At 33.7% G+C, this 16,132-nt stretch overlaps 1 protein-coding gene across 5 annotated transcripts; it reads right to left on the bottom strand.

The window, feature by feature from the left end:
* Window positions 1-3,017: 3,017 nt before the first annotated feature.
* LOC138318118 (phospholipid scramblase 1-like) lies at window positions 3,018-15,367 on the bottom strand. 5 transcript variants are annotated; one of them, XM_069260233.1, is made up of 12 exons: window positions 15,147-15,367; window positions 13,647-13,775; window positions 11,490-11,530; window positions 11,037-11,148; window positions 8,677-8,763; window positions 7,376-7,453; window positions 7,072-7,151; window positions 5,913-6,043; window positions 5,533-5,653; window positions 4,676-4,778; window positions 4,326-4,384; window positions 3,018-4,017 (listed from the first exon to the last, which is right to left on the bottom strand). In XM_069260233.1, the coding sequence occupies exons 4-12, from the start codon at window positions 11,074-11,076 to the stop codon at window positions 3,910-3,912; spliced, it is 807 nt and encodes a 268-aa protein (XP_069116334.1). In that variant the 5' UTR covers window positions 11,077-11,148; window positions 11,490-11,530; window positions 13,647-13,775; window positions 15,147-15,367; the 3' UTR covers window positions 3,018-3,909. The 5 variants fall into 5 exon arrangements, with proteins under 5 accessions (XP_069116334.1, XP_069116343.1, XP_069116352.1 ...); XM_069260242.1 differs by lacking the exon at window positions 13,647-13,775; XM_069260251.1 differs by lacking the exon at window positions 11,037-11,148 and having other exon boundaries at window positions 15,147-15,362.
* Between the last annotated feature and the right edge of the window lie 765 nt (window positions 15,368-16,132).

The raw sequence follows: 16,132 nt of genomic DNA, 5'->3' as shown, positions 1-16,132 counted from the left end.
AAGATGGCTGCTGATCGAGAAAAGGGATGCGTACCCTCAGGCCACACTAACCAATCAAAAGCCTGCGATATCATTCCGTCATCAGCAGCCAATCAGAAAAGATATTGATTCTATTAAAGATTCCTTGTCCAAATTATAAGACAGTATATATCATAGTTTAAAGAGTCGAACTTCAATAATTTTTTGAAATCCAAATTAGACATTCTAAAATAATTACAAAACATAATGATATAGCTTGATATAAGTTACAAGCATAAAATAAGCTAATTTCTTAGCTAGCATCTGAGCACTATACATATATTGAATTATACCTTGCACGGTTTTGCCTCATTTAGTATAAGGGACAAGTGCGTTACCTTTCTTCTCCTACACAAATTGATTTTTCGCGAAATCACAAATCTCAATGACATTGGAGTTTCTTCGGAATCCTGCCAATTTTCGATGCTAAATAGCTGGATGTGATATGAAGTAAATTAAAAACAAGTTTATAGTGAACATATTAAGATCAACGTAACTACCTCGCTATAAGTATAATTCGTTATACACATATCATAATCTTAATTGAAACCAATCCTTGATACTCTAGGGATTACTATCACTGACGTGATATCCATCCTTGGCCAGTAAAACTGGGGGCAGCTCAGAAGAAACTACTACTAAGATTACTAATCACAGGCCGGCAGAGACTTTCTTTGACGATAAGAGACAGAGCGACTCCCGTCTTCAAAGCAACACAGTCAATCACAGTACACCGGTATGCAATTCATTAGATGAAAGAATCAAATTTCTTGTGACATTTGTTATGTCTAGTTTTACTACGAGATAGCCAAGGGGTAGATATAACGTCAGTAACAGTAACCCCTGGAGTATCGTGGATGATAGAAACCCTGACTACTACGTTATAACCACAATTACATTGCAAATACGTTCGTTAGTGTACACATGAGTAAATAGTCACAGTTGTTTATGTATTATGTTTCCTTTTTATGTTTATTATTACTCAAACTCTGTATATATCTTTGAATGTGGTTTAAATTTTAGATTTAATGCGCGTACCATGACTATCGAAAGCTAGAGTTGAACTGCTTTATAGTAAACTAAAGACAGAGATGCTTTGAATGTCCATAGCCTTGAATATCCCGAAGCTACACCATCTGCCTACTCAGCAGGCACATGACGCCGGTTATGCATCGTAGCGACAATGGATTTTGGTCATGACGTCAGTAACCGTTATACAACGTCCCGGCGACGTCAAAGTCCGACGTGTAGGCGATGTCCATTGTGACGTTTATATAGACGCGTCGCAAGACACTGGTGAAACTTGGCGTAATACGTACTTCGCGGTTTATTATTAACCGTGACGCATTAAGTCATGTTTTAAAATATAAAGTAATATATACCAAACGAACCGGAAGGATTGACAGATTTCAAATATAGATATAGAGAAAGCATTAATTCATAGATAATTGTCAACATAACGTCATTTTCTCATTGTCCCATGTTACATCCCGGTTTTACAAATACCGTAAGAAAAAAACGTAAGAAAGTCACGGTACTCTCGTAATTTTTCACTCAAAACGGTTAAACTTCGTCCATGTTAAGTACGGTATATACGTATTTTGTAGATTACGGCATTTTAGAATTTGAGTCTTTTTCAGTCGTAAAAGAATGGAATGGAAAAAGAGGAAAAGTGTCCCATCTTGTATCAAGATGTAGAACCGCGTTGTTTAGCTACGCTGAAATGTATTAATAAGACGATATAAGCGGACAATAAACAATCATTACAAAGTACATGTTCAATAAAACTATCTGAGGTAGAAATCATATGCAAATATTAAACGGTATCAAAGCAAATGTCCCAAATGCGAATATACCCTACCTTAATCAACGACATTACGCTTATAACGTACTCATACCAAAAACGCTTTGTCTTGTGTTGTTGGTCTGTAAGCATAAAAAAAGTACATTTTGTGTTGTTAATTTTCATATATAACGTGACCCATGTCAGTTGCAAATTACAAAAGATATGTCCATTGCCGCATGTTACATAGAAATGTCCAATGTTCACTTTTAGGTCATACGTAAAAACTTGTTTCATCATGACGTTGCCGTTTATCCAATCATAAAACAACATTCACTCATTCAACCATCTACTGAAAATATATCCGTATAATACATTAAGTATTAATTAAAATGAGTCATTCTAAAGACCAATCGAACAGTAATTATAACAATAAAACCTGTAACCCCCTCCCTCCTCCCCAAAGTCATTGACGTTAGACTGACTGATAACTTGGTTTACGGTAATTAATGAAGCTAAAAGCTTGCACTAAAGGTGCGAGCCCCAACTTCTCCCTACCACCTTCCATATTATCTGTGTTGTGGGCATTTCGATTTCAGTGCTGTGGTCATGATAATACTTCATGTAATCTTATCTATGCTATTATTATATTGAAATAATCGAGACATCTGCGTAATAAATTGTTTTGTAATCCAAGTAGTGACGGTACCTGACGGAACATTTTGGTTAAAATTTCAAGCTATAAACACCGAAAAAATAGATTACACGCATAGGCTTCCGTATCTATTTTTTTTGTATGTGTAAATGTATTTCCATTTAATGAATTCATAGACGAACAGATTGCTATACATTGAGAAGCTCGCGAAATGTCACGAGAGAAGTTTCACGAAATGGAAACTACGATAAGTCTGTGACCTTTCACGATAACCCCTTCAAATGAATACTAGTATCGGGAGGTGAAATTATCATTTATGTGCGTATGCTTACATGTACATATTAATGTAATAAATGTAGCCCAATATTAAAATTATTCAATATGAATTGTACATTGGTCTGGATCCCGGCCGGACACCAGACATGGCCGGCCGAGGACCGAGGCTTTCGTCGCAAGCATACGCAAATAAATGATAATATTATTTCACTAATATAAAGTGGCAAGAAGATGATATTGCCCGTTTAAAATGAAGTTTAGTACTTTCAAGTATAAGACATTCAATTAAAAACAAAACTGAAATCTTTTATTCACAGGTTCATGTCAACTAATAATTCAAGATTTTTCTGTCTTTCATAAGTTCAAAATCGTTCTGAATCATGGATGTATTGAAATGATAATTATTCAGTAAGCATTACAATTAAATGTTAATCATACTTTGATATCTAAAGATTTTAAAGTAAAAAAAAAACAAAAAAAAAACAAACATATACCATGCTCCACCGCCGACAGAGCATAAATGATATTCATCATTTGAACAATAATTAGTGTTTAATCGTGTATTCATAAGTCTAATTAACACAAAAAATAATATAAAATAATTTATTTTGCCTTTGGGTCATGCGCAATCAGTACTTCATTCCATATAGGATATAGTGCCACGGATTTTTTTCGGGATGGAATTAATTTTGTTTTTCATTTTTTTTAAATTGAAGTTAAATTAGAAGCTCAAACTTTTCAACGGCGGTAATGGTGTAAATTAAGTAACTTTTGTAACTGAAGAAAAATACTAAATCGTCTGCTGCCATTGTTTATTGTGAAATAATACCATTTGTCAGCGGCGGAGCATCTTTAAGAAATAAACTTGAAAAATATATAGTTAAATTATAATTTGTGTTATTTTTATATCACTTTGACCTCTAGATGAAATGCTTTATTCAAGTCAGTGGTAAAAATGAATGTGTAAACAATATCAGTGCTGTTGACTTTAGTTAAATTAAAAAATGATATATCCTGAAGTGCTGCCCTTTTGCATTCATTTCTATGGCTGACAAGGACAAGCTATAGCTGGGGGTCATTTAATTAACATGTCAACATCTAACGTCCATATCAGGTCAAAACCTGACGTCAGATTACAACGTCTATACAAGGTCGGATTCTGACGTCTAAAAAGCTTTTACGCCCAACCTGTATCTGCCTGGTATGATTCGGATGGGTATATTGGGTATGATTCGCCTCCGTCACCAAATTCACCGTTACCATTATTTTCGAATTCCACGTAATCCTAATAAAAAAACCGTTTCATTAACATTTTTGTGTCAAATACTCATATTAACACTATCAATGGATCACTATACTTGCAACATCCTAATTTAGATCAATATTGTCAACTTGAGAAACACATTGCAGAATATTTGCTATCTAATAATAAGCTGTTTTTTTATTTTCTGGATTATTTTTTCCCGTTTCTATATAGTGCCAGTCTTACGATTTCAACAAAAGAACGAGCATGGAACAATTGATAAAATAATAAATGTTTGAACTTTATTTACTGTATTAAATGAGATTAATAATAAAACGCTTAAAACTTACAAGTGCAAACAAGGATCCGAAAATTGACAGTTTCCTTTTGACATCCATTCTAGGGGGAACTAAAAGTTTAGAACAAGAGTAGCGTCAGGTTATCATCACAACTATTCAGATATGTACATGTACTAGTGAACGACACCCGATAATATTAGCAAGCTGATAGGTTCTTACGCAGATCTTACTGAAAAATAACATACACTCGAAAAAGACACTAACGAAATGTGTGAGAAAGACAAAAAAAAAATACATACAAAGTTTTAAACGTAATACATGATATCAAGGTTTAGTTAGATATTTATTTGTCATTCAGAATAATGATTAACTACATAATGTAAGAACATAATTAAACTTACAGTGACAACCAAAGGTATTGGTCTTAGTACAACATACTCTTCCCATTCCGTCCCAGATCTTTGTTACCTTGGCACCCGAATAGGAGCCTTCTGGATTCGACAACTGTATCGACATACATATACTATTATCTTTACTGTATAATTTTTAAATTTCGCGGGTGCAGAATTTCACGATATACTGTTTTGGACTTATGGAGGATTATTTGTTTTCGAGAGTTATCTAACCTTTTTTAAAAAGCCCCATTCGTATGACAAAATATAATACGTGCATCCATGATTTTGATAAAATTTCGCGGGGTATTAAATTTCGCGACAGTGGATGGATTCGCAAATCTAGCGAAAATAAAACCCCGGAAATATTACCAACTATGCAGTATGTTTCAGTAATTCAACAGTCATACGAGAGTTAATTTTATTCTAATTGCCCTTCCTTTTGTTTGGTTTTTGTTTAGTGATACGTGTAAAGCAAAGATCATTTAGTGACATGTAAGGTATAGGAAATGCAGGAGTATCTGAATAAAACAACCGATCTACGGTAATTGCATGGCAACTCTTTAACAACATGGTATTATACCTCTTGTTATATGAAATATTTAAGAACTACATTGATATAGATTAACTTGTCTTATTTGAATGTTACAAACGTCAGATGATGTGTTTTATCAAAACATAAAAGGTAAGCAATAAAGATCATACTTTTTTCCAAGGAAAAAAGATACTCTTGAATCAGCAAGTAAAGTTTTTAATTAATTGATCCAGCGAATTGTCTACATGAATGTTTTTTTACGTATGCTTCAATAACGTTCATCTTGTATAAAGTAAAAATCAGTGGGTAGTACAATTTAGTTGATACATACGGGGAATTCTAAATCCTCCGTACATCCGGGTACCTGACACGGACAACACGGTCCGTTCATGTCATACATCTGTTTACCATACGCATCGAACACACGGAACCTCGGGCAACAGCAGGAACACCTAAAGTGAAAAAGAACACAATATTGGTGCAAGGTGGAAATGATCTCAATTTTAATATAAAAAACCCACTACATAATCGATATATCGTTTTGGATATGATACTGTACCATAAAATGTTGAAACGAAAACACTATTTTTGTCAAAAGTACTATCACTCTTTTATAATAACGTGTTAAAAATACGATTTCTGAGCTTTAGTGAGATTCATAATATCTTTGGGTGTACACATCAAAGTACACATATAGCCAGTCCAACATACATTTGTCGGGAACTTGACAGATGTCGACCCACAGGACTTTCCATGAACATCTCCAATGCACAGCAGTCGAAATTGGCACAGCAACCCCAACCAGCACAACACTTAAAGTCTTTCTTAAGTCTAGCGATTTCCTGTGAAATTGCCGGGTAAAGGTCATGCTACTTTTAATTTCATTTCAGTACCATATTCTGATATTTTAAAATAGCAAAGTCTGTTTAAAGATGCTCCACCACTGACAAATGGTATTTTTACACTATCAAAAACAGGAGCAGACGATTTTGTATTTTTCTTCAGTTAAAAAAGTTACTTACTTTACACCATTACCACCATTGAAAAGTTTGAGCTTCTAATTTTACTTCAAGTTAAAAATGTGAAAAATAATTAATTGCATCCCGAAAAAATTCCGTGGCACTATATCTTATATATAATGAAGTAATGATTGCGCATGCACCAAAGGCAAAACAAATTATTTTATGTTATTTTTTGTGTTGATTAGGCATATATATACACGATTAAACACCAATTATTGTTCAAATGATGAATATCATTTATGCTCTGTCGGCGGTGGAGCATCTTTAAGAAGTTTAGACTGCTTAACTATCATATTTTAGTTATCGATCAATTTTGCGTGCTCTGTCATTAAAAAAAGTGTGCCGGATCAGATAAAAATAATCCTGGTGTTTAGAAAAGCAAAGAAGTATTTATATCCCATTATTCATGGTAATTTCTTAATGTTAGTCTCGTGTAGTAGTCATGCTTTGATTAAATGTGAACTGAATTAGTTTGAGAACTATATCTAATATAAGTCTGATCTCTAACGATAAATTCCATCTCTATCTCTGATGAATGTTTCATATAACACAATGAGGCAATAAATATTCTCTCTTTGCGTTCTTCAAAAATTATCTACTCTTTGGGATAAGCATTTATTGTCACATCATTATGTCATTATGCCAACGGCCATATTTTAACTTAAAACACGGCTAAAACTTACCAATAAAAACAATTATATTTCTATACAATATTTTAATAAACACTTTTGACCAACAAAATATAAGATAAAACGCGTAAAAATGATTTTGCCACCAGATCAATGTTCCCAAAAATAATTCAAATAAACTTCTCGCAAAAATACACTTCAATAGTAGTTCACTTATACCTGACCAGACATATCTGTGACGCGGAGGACAAGACCTCTTTGTACCGGCTTGAAGCATAATCTATCACATGGTTCTGATCCTGTTTAGGAAGTAAAAGACCCATTTGTTTATCAATTCATTATATGGACATCTTTACGTTTATAAAATCGTCTGTTTCTATTTTCAGAAAAAAATACTTATCAGTGTACATATATTTCTAACGTTAAATTGGTGCATCACTAATTATATATATATATATATATCAGACCACTTTTCTAGTGTCATTTAGAAATTTCGTACGATTTGAGAGCACAACAACAATACCTTCTGTGACCTTCATGAACACTCGGTCGTTCGAATCACACACCTCGTAACGATTGGCTACTTCCCATGGCGTCGGCACTGTAAAATATATAAGATATGTGTAGTGACATTAAGATGGCATGGCGTTCTACACCTTAATGATTTATATCTAAACGTTCAATTCATTCAGTCATAGAAGTAACATTTTTATCCTATCTTTGATTATGCTTTCAAGGGCGCATTTGCGAGGGACGTCAATTGGGGCTGTCTTCTAGGTAAAACAGAGCAAAGCGCTAAGACATGACTGGAATTCAAAACAAAAGAAAGAAAAGAAGAAACTATAAAGGGATCAACCAACTAAATAAAAAAAGACCTTCGAAATGGCCCCTGTGTATACAAGATTGAGCCCAGGATAGAATTTTAACCCGGCCGCTGATTGGCTGGCTAATTATGAATTTCAAAGTAAAAATGTTTTCTGACAGGTAATTATTCCTAGATAACCATAATATCAATTTGGAAATTCATATTGAGATTTAGGTTCAAAATATCAATTTTGATAATGAATAGGTAAAAACATTAGAATTTCCGGATTTTTTAGTGCAAAATGCGCCTGATTTCAATAAAGCTACCCTGGTTGGAGTTTGAGCAGAAGGACCCAAACTTTTTTTTCTATCTAGTGTTATATGAGAACCTAGACTTTAATTATAGAACACAATACCTAACTAATATTTCTTTGTTTAAATATTACAGTACAAAATTTTAACAAAGTTTAACACTGTGGTCTATGTAAAATCATTTAGTTGGTTGTTCTCTATAGGGATCAACCAACTAAATAGAAAAAAACCTTTGAAATGTCCCCTGTGTATACAAGATTGAGCCCAGGATAGAATTTTAACCCGGCCGCTGATTGGCTGGCTAATTATGAATTTCAAAAGTAAAAATATTTTCTGACAGGTAATTATTTCTAGATAACCATAATATCAATTTGGAAATTCATATTGAGATTTAGGTTCAAAATATCAATTTTGATAATGAATAGGTAAAAACATTAGAATTTCCGGATATTTTAGTGCAAAATGCGCCTGATTTCAATAAAGCTACCCTGGTTGGAGTTTGAGCAGAAGGACCCAAACTTTTTTTTCTATCTAGTGTTATATGAGAACCTAGACTTTAATTATAGAACACAATACCTAACTAATATTTCTTTGTTTTAATAATACAGTACAAAACTTTAACAAAGTTTAACACTGTGGTCTATGTAAAATCATTTAGTTGGTTGCTCTCTATAGGGAAATAGCTCGAGCTAGCAAAGTTGTACTTACATTCTGAATAATCCAATTCCCGTCGGATCTTTAAGAAATCCAAACTCGCCAAATAGTTAAGGGCTTCCAAAGGCATCCCCGTGTTAACTGTCAATAAGAATACAAATTACCCTTCTAAATTTGGGGAAAAGACTTTATTACAAAACATTTAAAATTTGCGCCTTTATCAATACCATACGAACGGTCACAGCGTATTATGAAACATACAAGGTACGTTCATAGACAATAATAATGGTATCAAAGTACAATGAAACATTCGGAGAGCGGAGGAGATGAGAGAATTATTGAAAAAAAGAGGCTCATGGACCTTAACGGTCATCGGACTATTCTCACAAATACAACACCTCAAATAATATAGAAGTGGTAAACAATAAAGGCGATACAAAAGAACTCTTTTATTAGAAGTTCAGGTTCTGATATGTTTGATGAATTAGACCATATAAATGGAGTTCTCTTGATCCCCACCATGCTACAGTTGTGTGACCGCACAACGGTACACGATGTGCGGTCTATATGTGCGGTGTGCACACGATGTGCGGTCTGGGCGGTAGGAACGGTGTCTGGGCGATAGTTATCGTGGTCGATATAAATATAGGAATTCAATTTTATTGAGTAAACATGCGGAACGATGAAGGGGTTTTATTGCAACTGTATTGAAGACACGGTAAATGCAAATGTGATATACACAAATGTATAAAGGATATATCCATAATATAACAAATATTTTTTGTTTTGTTTTGTTTACCTGATTATTTATGTACTTGAGGCTGCTAAAAAGTCTACAGTACCGGCTAATTAGGCCTTTACAAGGTTGATAAACTACTTATTAAATTAACATCTTCAAACTATTGTATTGTTAACTTGAACAATGTTTCAGTTTTGAAATTTAATTGTATATAGATATCTAAAACAGATCATATAAATCTTTGGAAGCGGGACAGCTTTATTAATTATATAGGTTTTACCAGAAATTTATATAGTATATTATCTAAATATCTTGTTTTACGTACGTTCATTCAGGTATTCATATACTCTTTACACCAGATCTGTTAGACAAGTATGTATACCTGAGCCAGGATATAAGTTAAATTGAGGATAAAACAATTCATGACCAGAGGGCAGAATAAGTAACAGAGCGCTGCGAAATACACATACAATAACTAGCTATATGCATGTACAATGTATATATACTGTACATGTACATGTAGGTAGTAGGTAGGTTTGGGGTGGGGCTGGGTATAAGGGAGCCAAAGGGGTACATGTATTGCCTCGAAGCATGTTTGAAATACACATATATGTACATATGTAGTATAAATTTAACTATTAATAAACCCTCTCCCTTTCCTGAAAAAAAAGATAAATAAAATACAAAAAAGATACAAAAAAAAGTATACATTATCTTCATTCTGAGCAAAAAATAATATTATATATATCAATTATTCGCAATTGAAAGAATAAAAACGCAATTTGATAAAAAGTAGCTATAAGTTTATTATTATTATTATTATTTGAAACAAAATCCACATGGGGTCAAGTAGACTTTACAAAATCAGGTTATACAGTTACAGAGGCGATCACAGCATGTTTGCTATCAATTGATCATGAATTGAATGCTAAAACGGACCCCCTGATGTTAAATGAAATAGGTGTACCTTACCTGTGACGCCTGACAGATCACCATCTCAGGTAAGGTATCACCTTCTTAGGTAGTTGGATGGGAAAAGAGGGAGAAAAGGGTCATAGGCTTATATGTAAATGACAGCTGTGCGATGTGCGATCCGAACCGCACAGATGTGCGCACGATGTACGCCCGATGTGCGCATACAGTTTTTTGCACGTTGTGCGGTCACACAACTGTACAAATACAATATCAGTACCACCTTCTTGTTCTTGAGAAGAAGTTGTTAATAGATTTAAGCCTTTTTCACCTCTGTGACCTTGAATGAAGGTCATGGTTCGTCATTTGAACAAACTTGGTAGCCATTCATCTCAGCATGTCACAGGTCTAATGCCATGTCTCTAGACCTCTTACCTATACACAAGAAGTTATTTAAAGATTTAGCCTATTTGACCCCTGTGACCTTGAATGAAGATCAAGGTTATTCATTTGAACAAGCTATGTAGCTATTCATCCCAGCATGTCACAGGCCTAATATCAGTACCCTGGCCCTTCTGGTTCTTGAGAAGAAGTCGTTTTAAGATTTTTGCCTATTTGACTCCTGTGACCTTGAATGAAGGTCAAGGTAATTCATTTGAACAAACTTGATAGCCCTTCATCCCAGCATGCTATAGACCAAATATGAGTTCCCTGGACCTTTTGGTTATTGAGAAGAAGTCGTTTGAATGAAAAGTTTACGCACGGCTCACGATGACGGACAGTGCATGATGACAATAGGTCATCCTGACCCTTCGGGTTCTACACGTGTTTGATTATGTTATGGGTTGTTCTATTTTCCATGTAGGTACTGCATTCTGTAATGGTAACAATGAATGGTATATTTAAGCATTTTACATTATCAATGACAAATGGTCAAAGCACATACCTAGTATGCCAAATTTTGCGAACGTATCAAATAATGGTTTTGGGTTCGTGTATGAAGTTACAATAATTGCATTTGATAGAATCAGTTGTATTCTGAATGACTTTCTTAAAACAAACTATAGCTATATACGATTTTTTTTTATTTTGTTAATATACAGTATATCGAATAAAGTAACACACTGAATTCATACCAGATTCGCTGCTTGTGTAACAGTACCATTAAAATTCTTTCTAGTCTGAAGAAAATATTTAGAAAAAAATGATGTCATACCGATGGGCTGCTGCAAAATGACACCAACATTCATTTCTGATCTACAAAAGAAAAAAACGAAATTGCCTTTCATACAGTTACAAGATTCAGTTTTAACTGTTGAAGGCGAGAAACGTTTATTTGTCTAAATACTGGAAATCACGAAATAGTCGTTAGAATAAAATTGAGGTAAATCACAACATTGCTTCTTGTAATTCTGGTATAAAAGAAAACATTCTTAAGTCTGAACCAGTCGTGATGTTAGTCAAGGCTTATCCATCACAGATTGCATTGTAAAAATCACGTCATTTTGTAATGACTAAGAACAAATGTGTTTCATATCTCTGACGCTGTTTTTTAAAAACATGCTGTTATATCAATGAGATTACAAGTGCGGATGTCCTTCATAATACAAAACGAAATAATAAGATCATGGGTCTATATATAATGCAAACATCTACGACGTCAATATCTCCAACCATACTATTATCAGATAATACAGGTTTGTATTGTTGAATGAATACTACATCGGTCAGCCGATCAATACACAGTTAATAAGCATGGCGGCGGTTCTTGACTAATTGTAATTCTGGATCTACATGTATATAATTGTAATAATTACATAGAATGCGATTGTGGAGTACGTAGATTTTGATTTGTTCGAATGTTTTCATTCGGTTTTCCAATGGCTTCCAACGCGTTTATGGTATTTCACTTTCACTTATTAGGTAATCAGATCCCGAAATTTCCATATCATATATGCTTGTTCAGTTCATCCTCAAACCTTATGATCTTTACATAAAATCTATCCTGCATGCAGTTCATTTAATGTACGACTCATAGAAGAAAACTTCATCTTACATCTCTGGGATGTTTGGTATATTTTGCCTATTATACTGAGATGTTACAACTTTGTCACATGCATAGGCCTATAACATCTAATTTCAAATTGTAGGCGTTTTGTGACACAAGGAAATAAAGAGGCGGGGTTTGTTTAAATTTTAATACCTCCCAAATTTGACTTGAATACAAAATTACTATTACAAATTAAATTTTTGTAATAGACTGGTACAAATTACAATGTATGTGTTAAATGCAATACAAATATATGTTAGCTTATAATTAGGAACCTTGAAATCCGTCATGATCTAATAAACTGGGAGTTTTTAAAAATTAAAGGCAGAAACGCAGACCAAATCCGTAATGATTTCGATACAATATTTGCTAATTGAATTTTAGTGATAGCGGATGCATACTATAAGTAATAAAACAACTTTTATAGTCAAAAAGAGCTAAATCTAAACGATAATATCAAACTTTTTTTTTAAATCTTGGTAGATTTGATATCGTTAGGTTCTGAAAATCATTAGCTTTATTAAATAACATTCAAAGTCGGATGACCAGCGAACATAAACTTGAAAAAAATGGAATTTTTTTTTTATAAAATTTCAGCATATTAGCATCTCCAAATATTATATAAATATAAACCAAGAGATATAATGATCTAAACACAACTAGGTAAAATACACGTGAATTTATATCCCGGGCTATACTCGTGATGAAATTTTGATATTTTTTAGAAGTTTTAGATATTGCCGAGAATTTTGTTTTGTGACATATGATTTGGTGAATAAAACGAATCTGTAACAAAATAATTAATTACTGATAAAAGGAAATAGAACTTTTTGTCAACGAAAGTCTAGAGCTAAAAATGATTTAAAATTTAAGTTTTTAGGTAAATGAAATCAAGTTGATTTCAAACTCTCCATTCTAAATGCAGTTAAGTCGAATTAAACATGAAATATATCATCACTAAAGTATATGATCAATCATAGTTTTGGTCTCGCTCATGCATATCACAAGCAGGAGACACTATGAATTTTAATAACATGTAAGTGATTGTCAAAAGTCTAGGCAAATGTTATTGCAAATGGGCTGGTAATTCTTAGTTACGGGGCTTATAGATGTGTAAGATGATTTTTGAAAGGAAAATTATCGCTTTTTCCAGCGGTAGTAGCCGTTTTTTATGAAGATGTGCTAGGAACGTGTTTTTATAACCGCTAAAGGTAGGCAGGTTATAAATTTAGCCACAAAGTTCGGCTGACGTTTGATCTTCAGCAAATGAGACTTCAATCATTTGTAACTCCGCCTACTTCAAGTTCAGTCAATCATCGTTACCTTTTAGTGTGAGTGGGGCGCGATTATCTTGTTGTGTCACTTCATTCAATACAATGTACACTCGCTACAGTAGTATTTTCCTTCCATCGTTCACTGATAGGGTTCAACGGCAGTAACGTGAGCATTTATCTGTAATTTTAATTAGAAATCTATGTTATGTTAATTGTGTAACAGAAGCCATGCGTGTAGTCAAGGCCCCAAAACATCACCGTTCATGATCAAGACCTAGAATCTACATGGACGTCCGTAATTTTTAACGTTACAGGCAAAAATGACTGAAAATCTAGTTAACTATTTGTCCTTTGTTATATTTCGTAACTAAACATAGTTGTTGATTATAAATAAAGGCGGTTGCATTTACGAAACTGCTACTGTAAATGTTTACATTCTGTTCGTAGTAAAATTAGGTCACAATCGAACTGTCAGATTGTCTAACCCCCGATCTCCGCGATCGCAGATTGTCTACGTCTTAATTAGATACATAGAATATGTTAATATATTTAAACTGATGAAAAGTATACATCGGTAACGTGTTCATTGTTAAAATATTGCAAGTGGATTGTTTTGGCTGGAGCTGAATACCCAGCGTTCTCGTTGACATGGCACCGCGTAACTGGCTTGCCCAAACCAGCGTATGGCACATGTTTACATGTATATTAACAACTTGATAGGCTGACAAAAGAAAGACCGAATGTTGGATTTTAATGTCGATTTTAAGTGATAACTTTATCTAGATTGAGCCTAAGAAATATTGGCGATTTCTTCCACGTCCATCAAGTACAAATACACATTGTTGGGGTGCTGATTTGTGCACAATATTTCAGCGTAAATAATTTTATTCATTACTTAAAATGTTCATTTTAATTAATTATCTGTTGTAAAAGTCATTATAATAATCATTTATTCAGTCTTTAATTCAAAAATCTTTGTGGCAATATTCAAAATACCGTCATTTTAGGGGATCCCATTGTGCCGATTTGGCGACAAAAATATAACCTTTACTACGATCATCCGACTTGTTTGAACTATCACTAACTAAATAATTATGGTTTTCTTTTTCCTTTAGAAAATGTGTGTTTGAACTATCCGTCGGTTCAAATTAACAGGGACATTACATGTAGAGTTCATTAAAATATCGAGCACCGAAACTGAGAGGCCATGTCACTACGCCGCCACATCTCGGTGATCACGACTGTCAGTGTTGGTTATGGGACAGAACTTATGACTTCAGACTTGACCATTGCAACGCTCATACTGCTAGCTGTTATTCATTTCAATTTGTGCCTGTAGTGATCAAAGGAACTTCCTCCGTTTTGCTGGTTAGTGCTACACCTGCGCCTATCGAAGTAATCCCGTGTCGACAGTAACAGCACCACAGACAGAATTAAAGGAAATAGAATGGAACACTGTATTCAATCATTATTCAAATGATCATATAGAATGAAGTTTAAACAATTCAAAACAGCAAAGTGATACAATGGTAGAAATGATTAATCTTACCTGTGTCGTACCACCCGCCTCTGGTTAGTCAGAGATTAACTGGTCATAATTACACGGCCTACAGGGCTATTTATAGCCTCCTTCGTTATATAGTCGTCTGTTTCGACACACATATACACAATGGATCCAATACAAGCACTAGCTGGTGTTTACATTATGGTGGACTTACTTGAGCGTATAAAATCCATAACACAATACAAAGACAATCTACCTGTGACAAAGTTATATACATTCTTATGAACACCGAGTATTAGCAGTTCTTGAAGTAGACGTGAAGAGAAAGAGTGCATCATACGTAAAATAACAACAACAAATAATAATAAAACAAAAAAACACAAGAAATAGGTTTATAAGATATAAGAGACATTCATGTGTTTGGAAATCAGGAGAGTGTTCAAATGCTCAACTCAAAATAAATCCTTTCACGTTTGTTAACCTTGGTAAACGCCTACCAATATTGTAAGTATGGCCAAATGGAACTAAAATAGGTGTTTATGTTTTTGCTTGAATTTGTGATACTTCATGTAGATTTATTGATTGAATTTCGAGTGTATTAATGCAATGTTTTTCTTTATACCTTTCGGGAAAAAATACCTGTTTCGAATTTAATTTCAATTGGACGATCCTAAAACCGCTTCACACGAATTGGTGTCCCTTTAAATTCAGAAATAAAGAAAATATTTGATAATATATTTATATGAAAAGTCATGATTAAACGAATTCAAATGAGCACTACCAAATATTCAGATAATTTCATTTTTTATTCTTTTATTCCTGTGTTATGCCTCATATGACTGATCGCCAAGTGCTATGTACATATCTTACTCCAGTACTGTAGCCATGCCTTATACTGTCACAAAGCCACCCTTACAAAGTTGAAACTTTATAAAAAAGATCACAATAACAAAATTAGAAGTATTTCAGTTCATTTACTATTTATACACAGGTTAACCATATTATTCAAATTTGCTATGTATAAGAGTTTG

This window comes from Argopecten irradians, chromosome 1, assembly GCF_041381155.1.
Source record: "Argopecten irradians isolate NY chromosome 1, Ai_NY, whole genome shotgun sequence".
NCBI classification, from domain to species: domain Eukaryota; kingdom Metazoa; phylum Mollusca; class Bivalvia; order Pectinida; family Pectinidae; genus Argopecten; species Argopecten irradians.
This window is presented reverse-complemented; position numbering and strand designations above follow the sequence as displayed.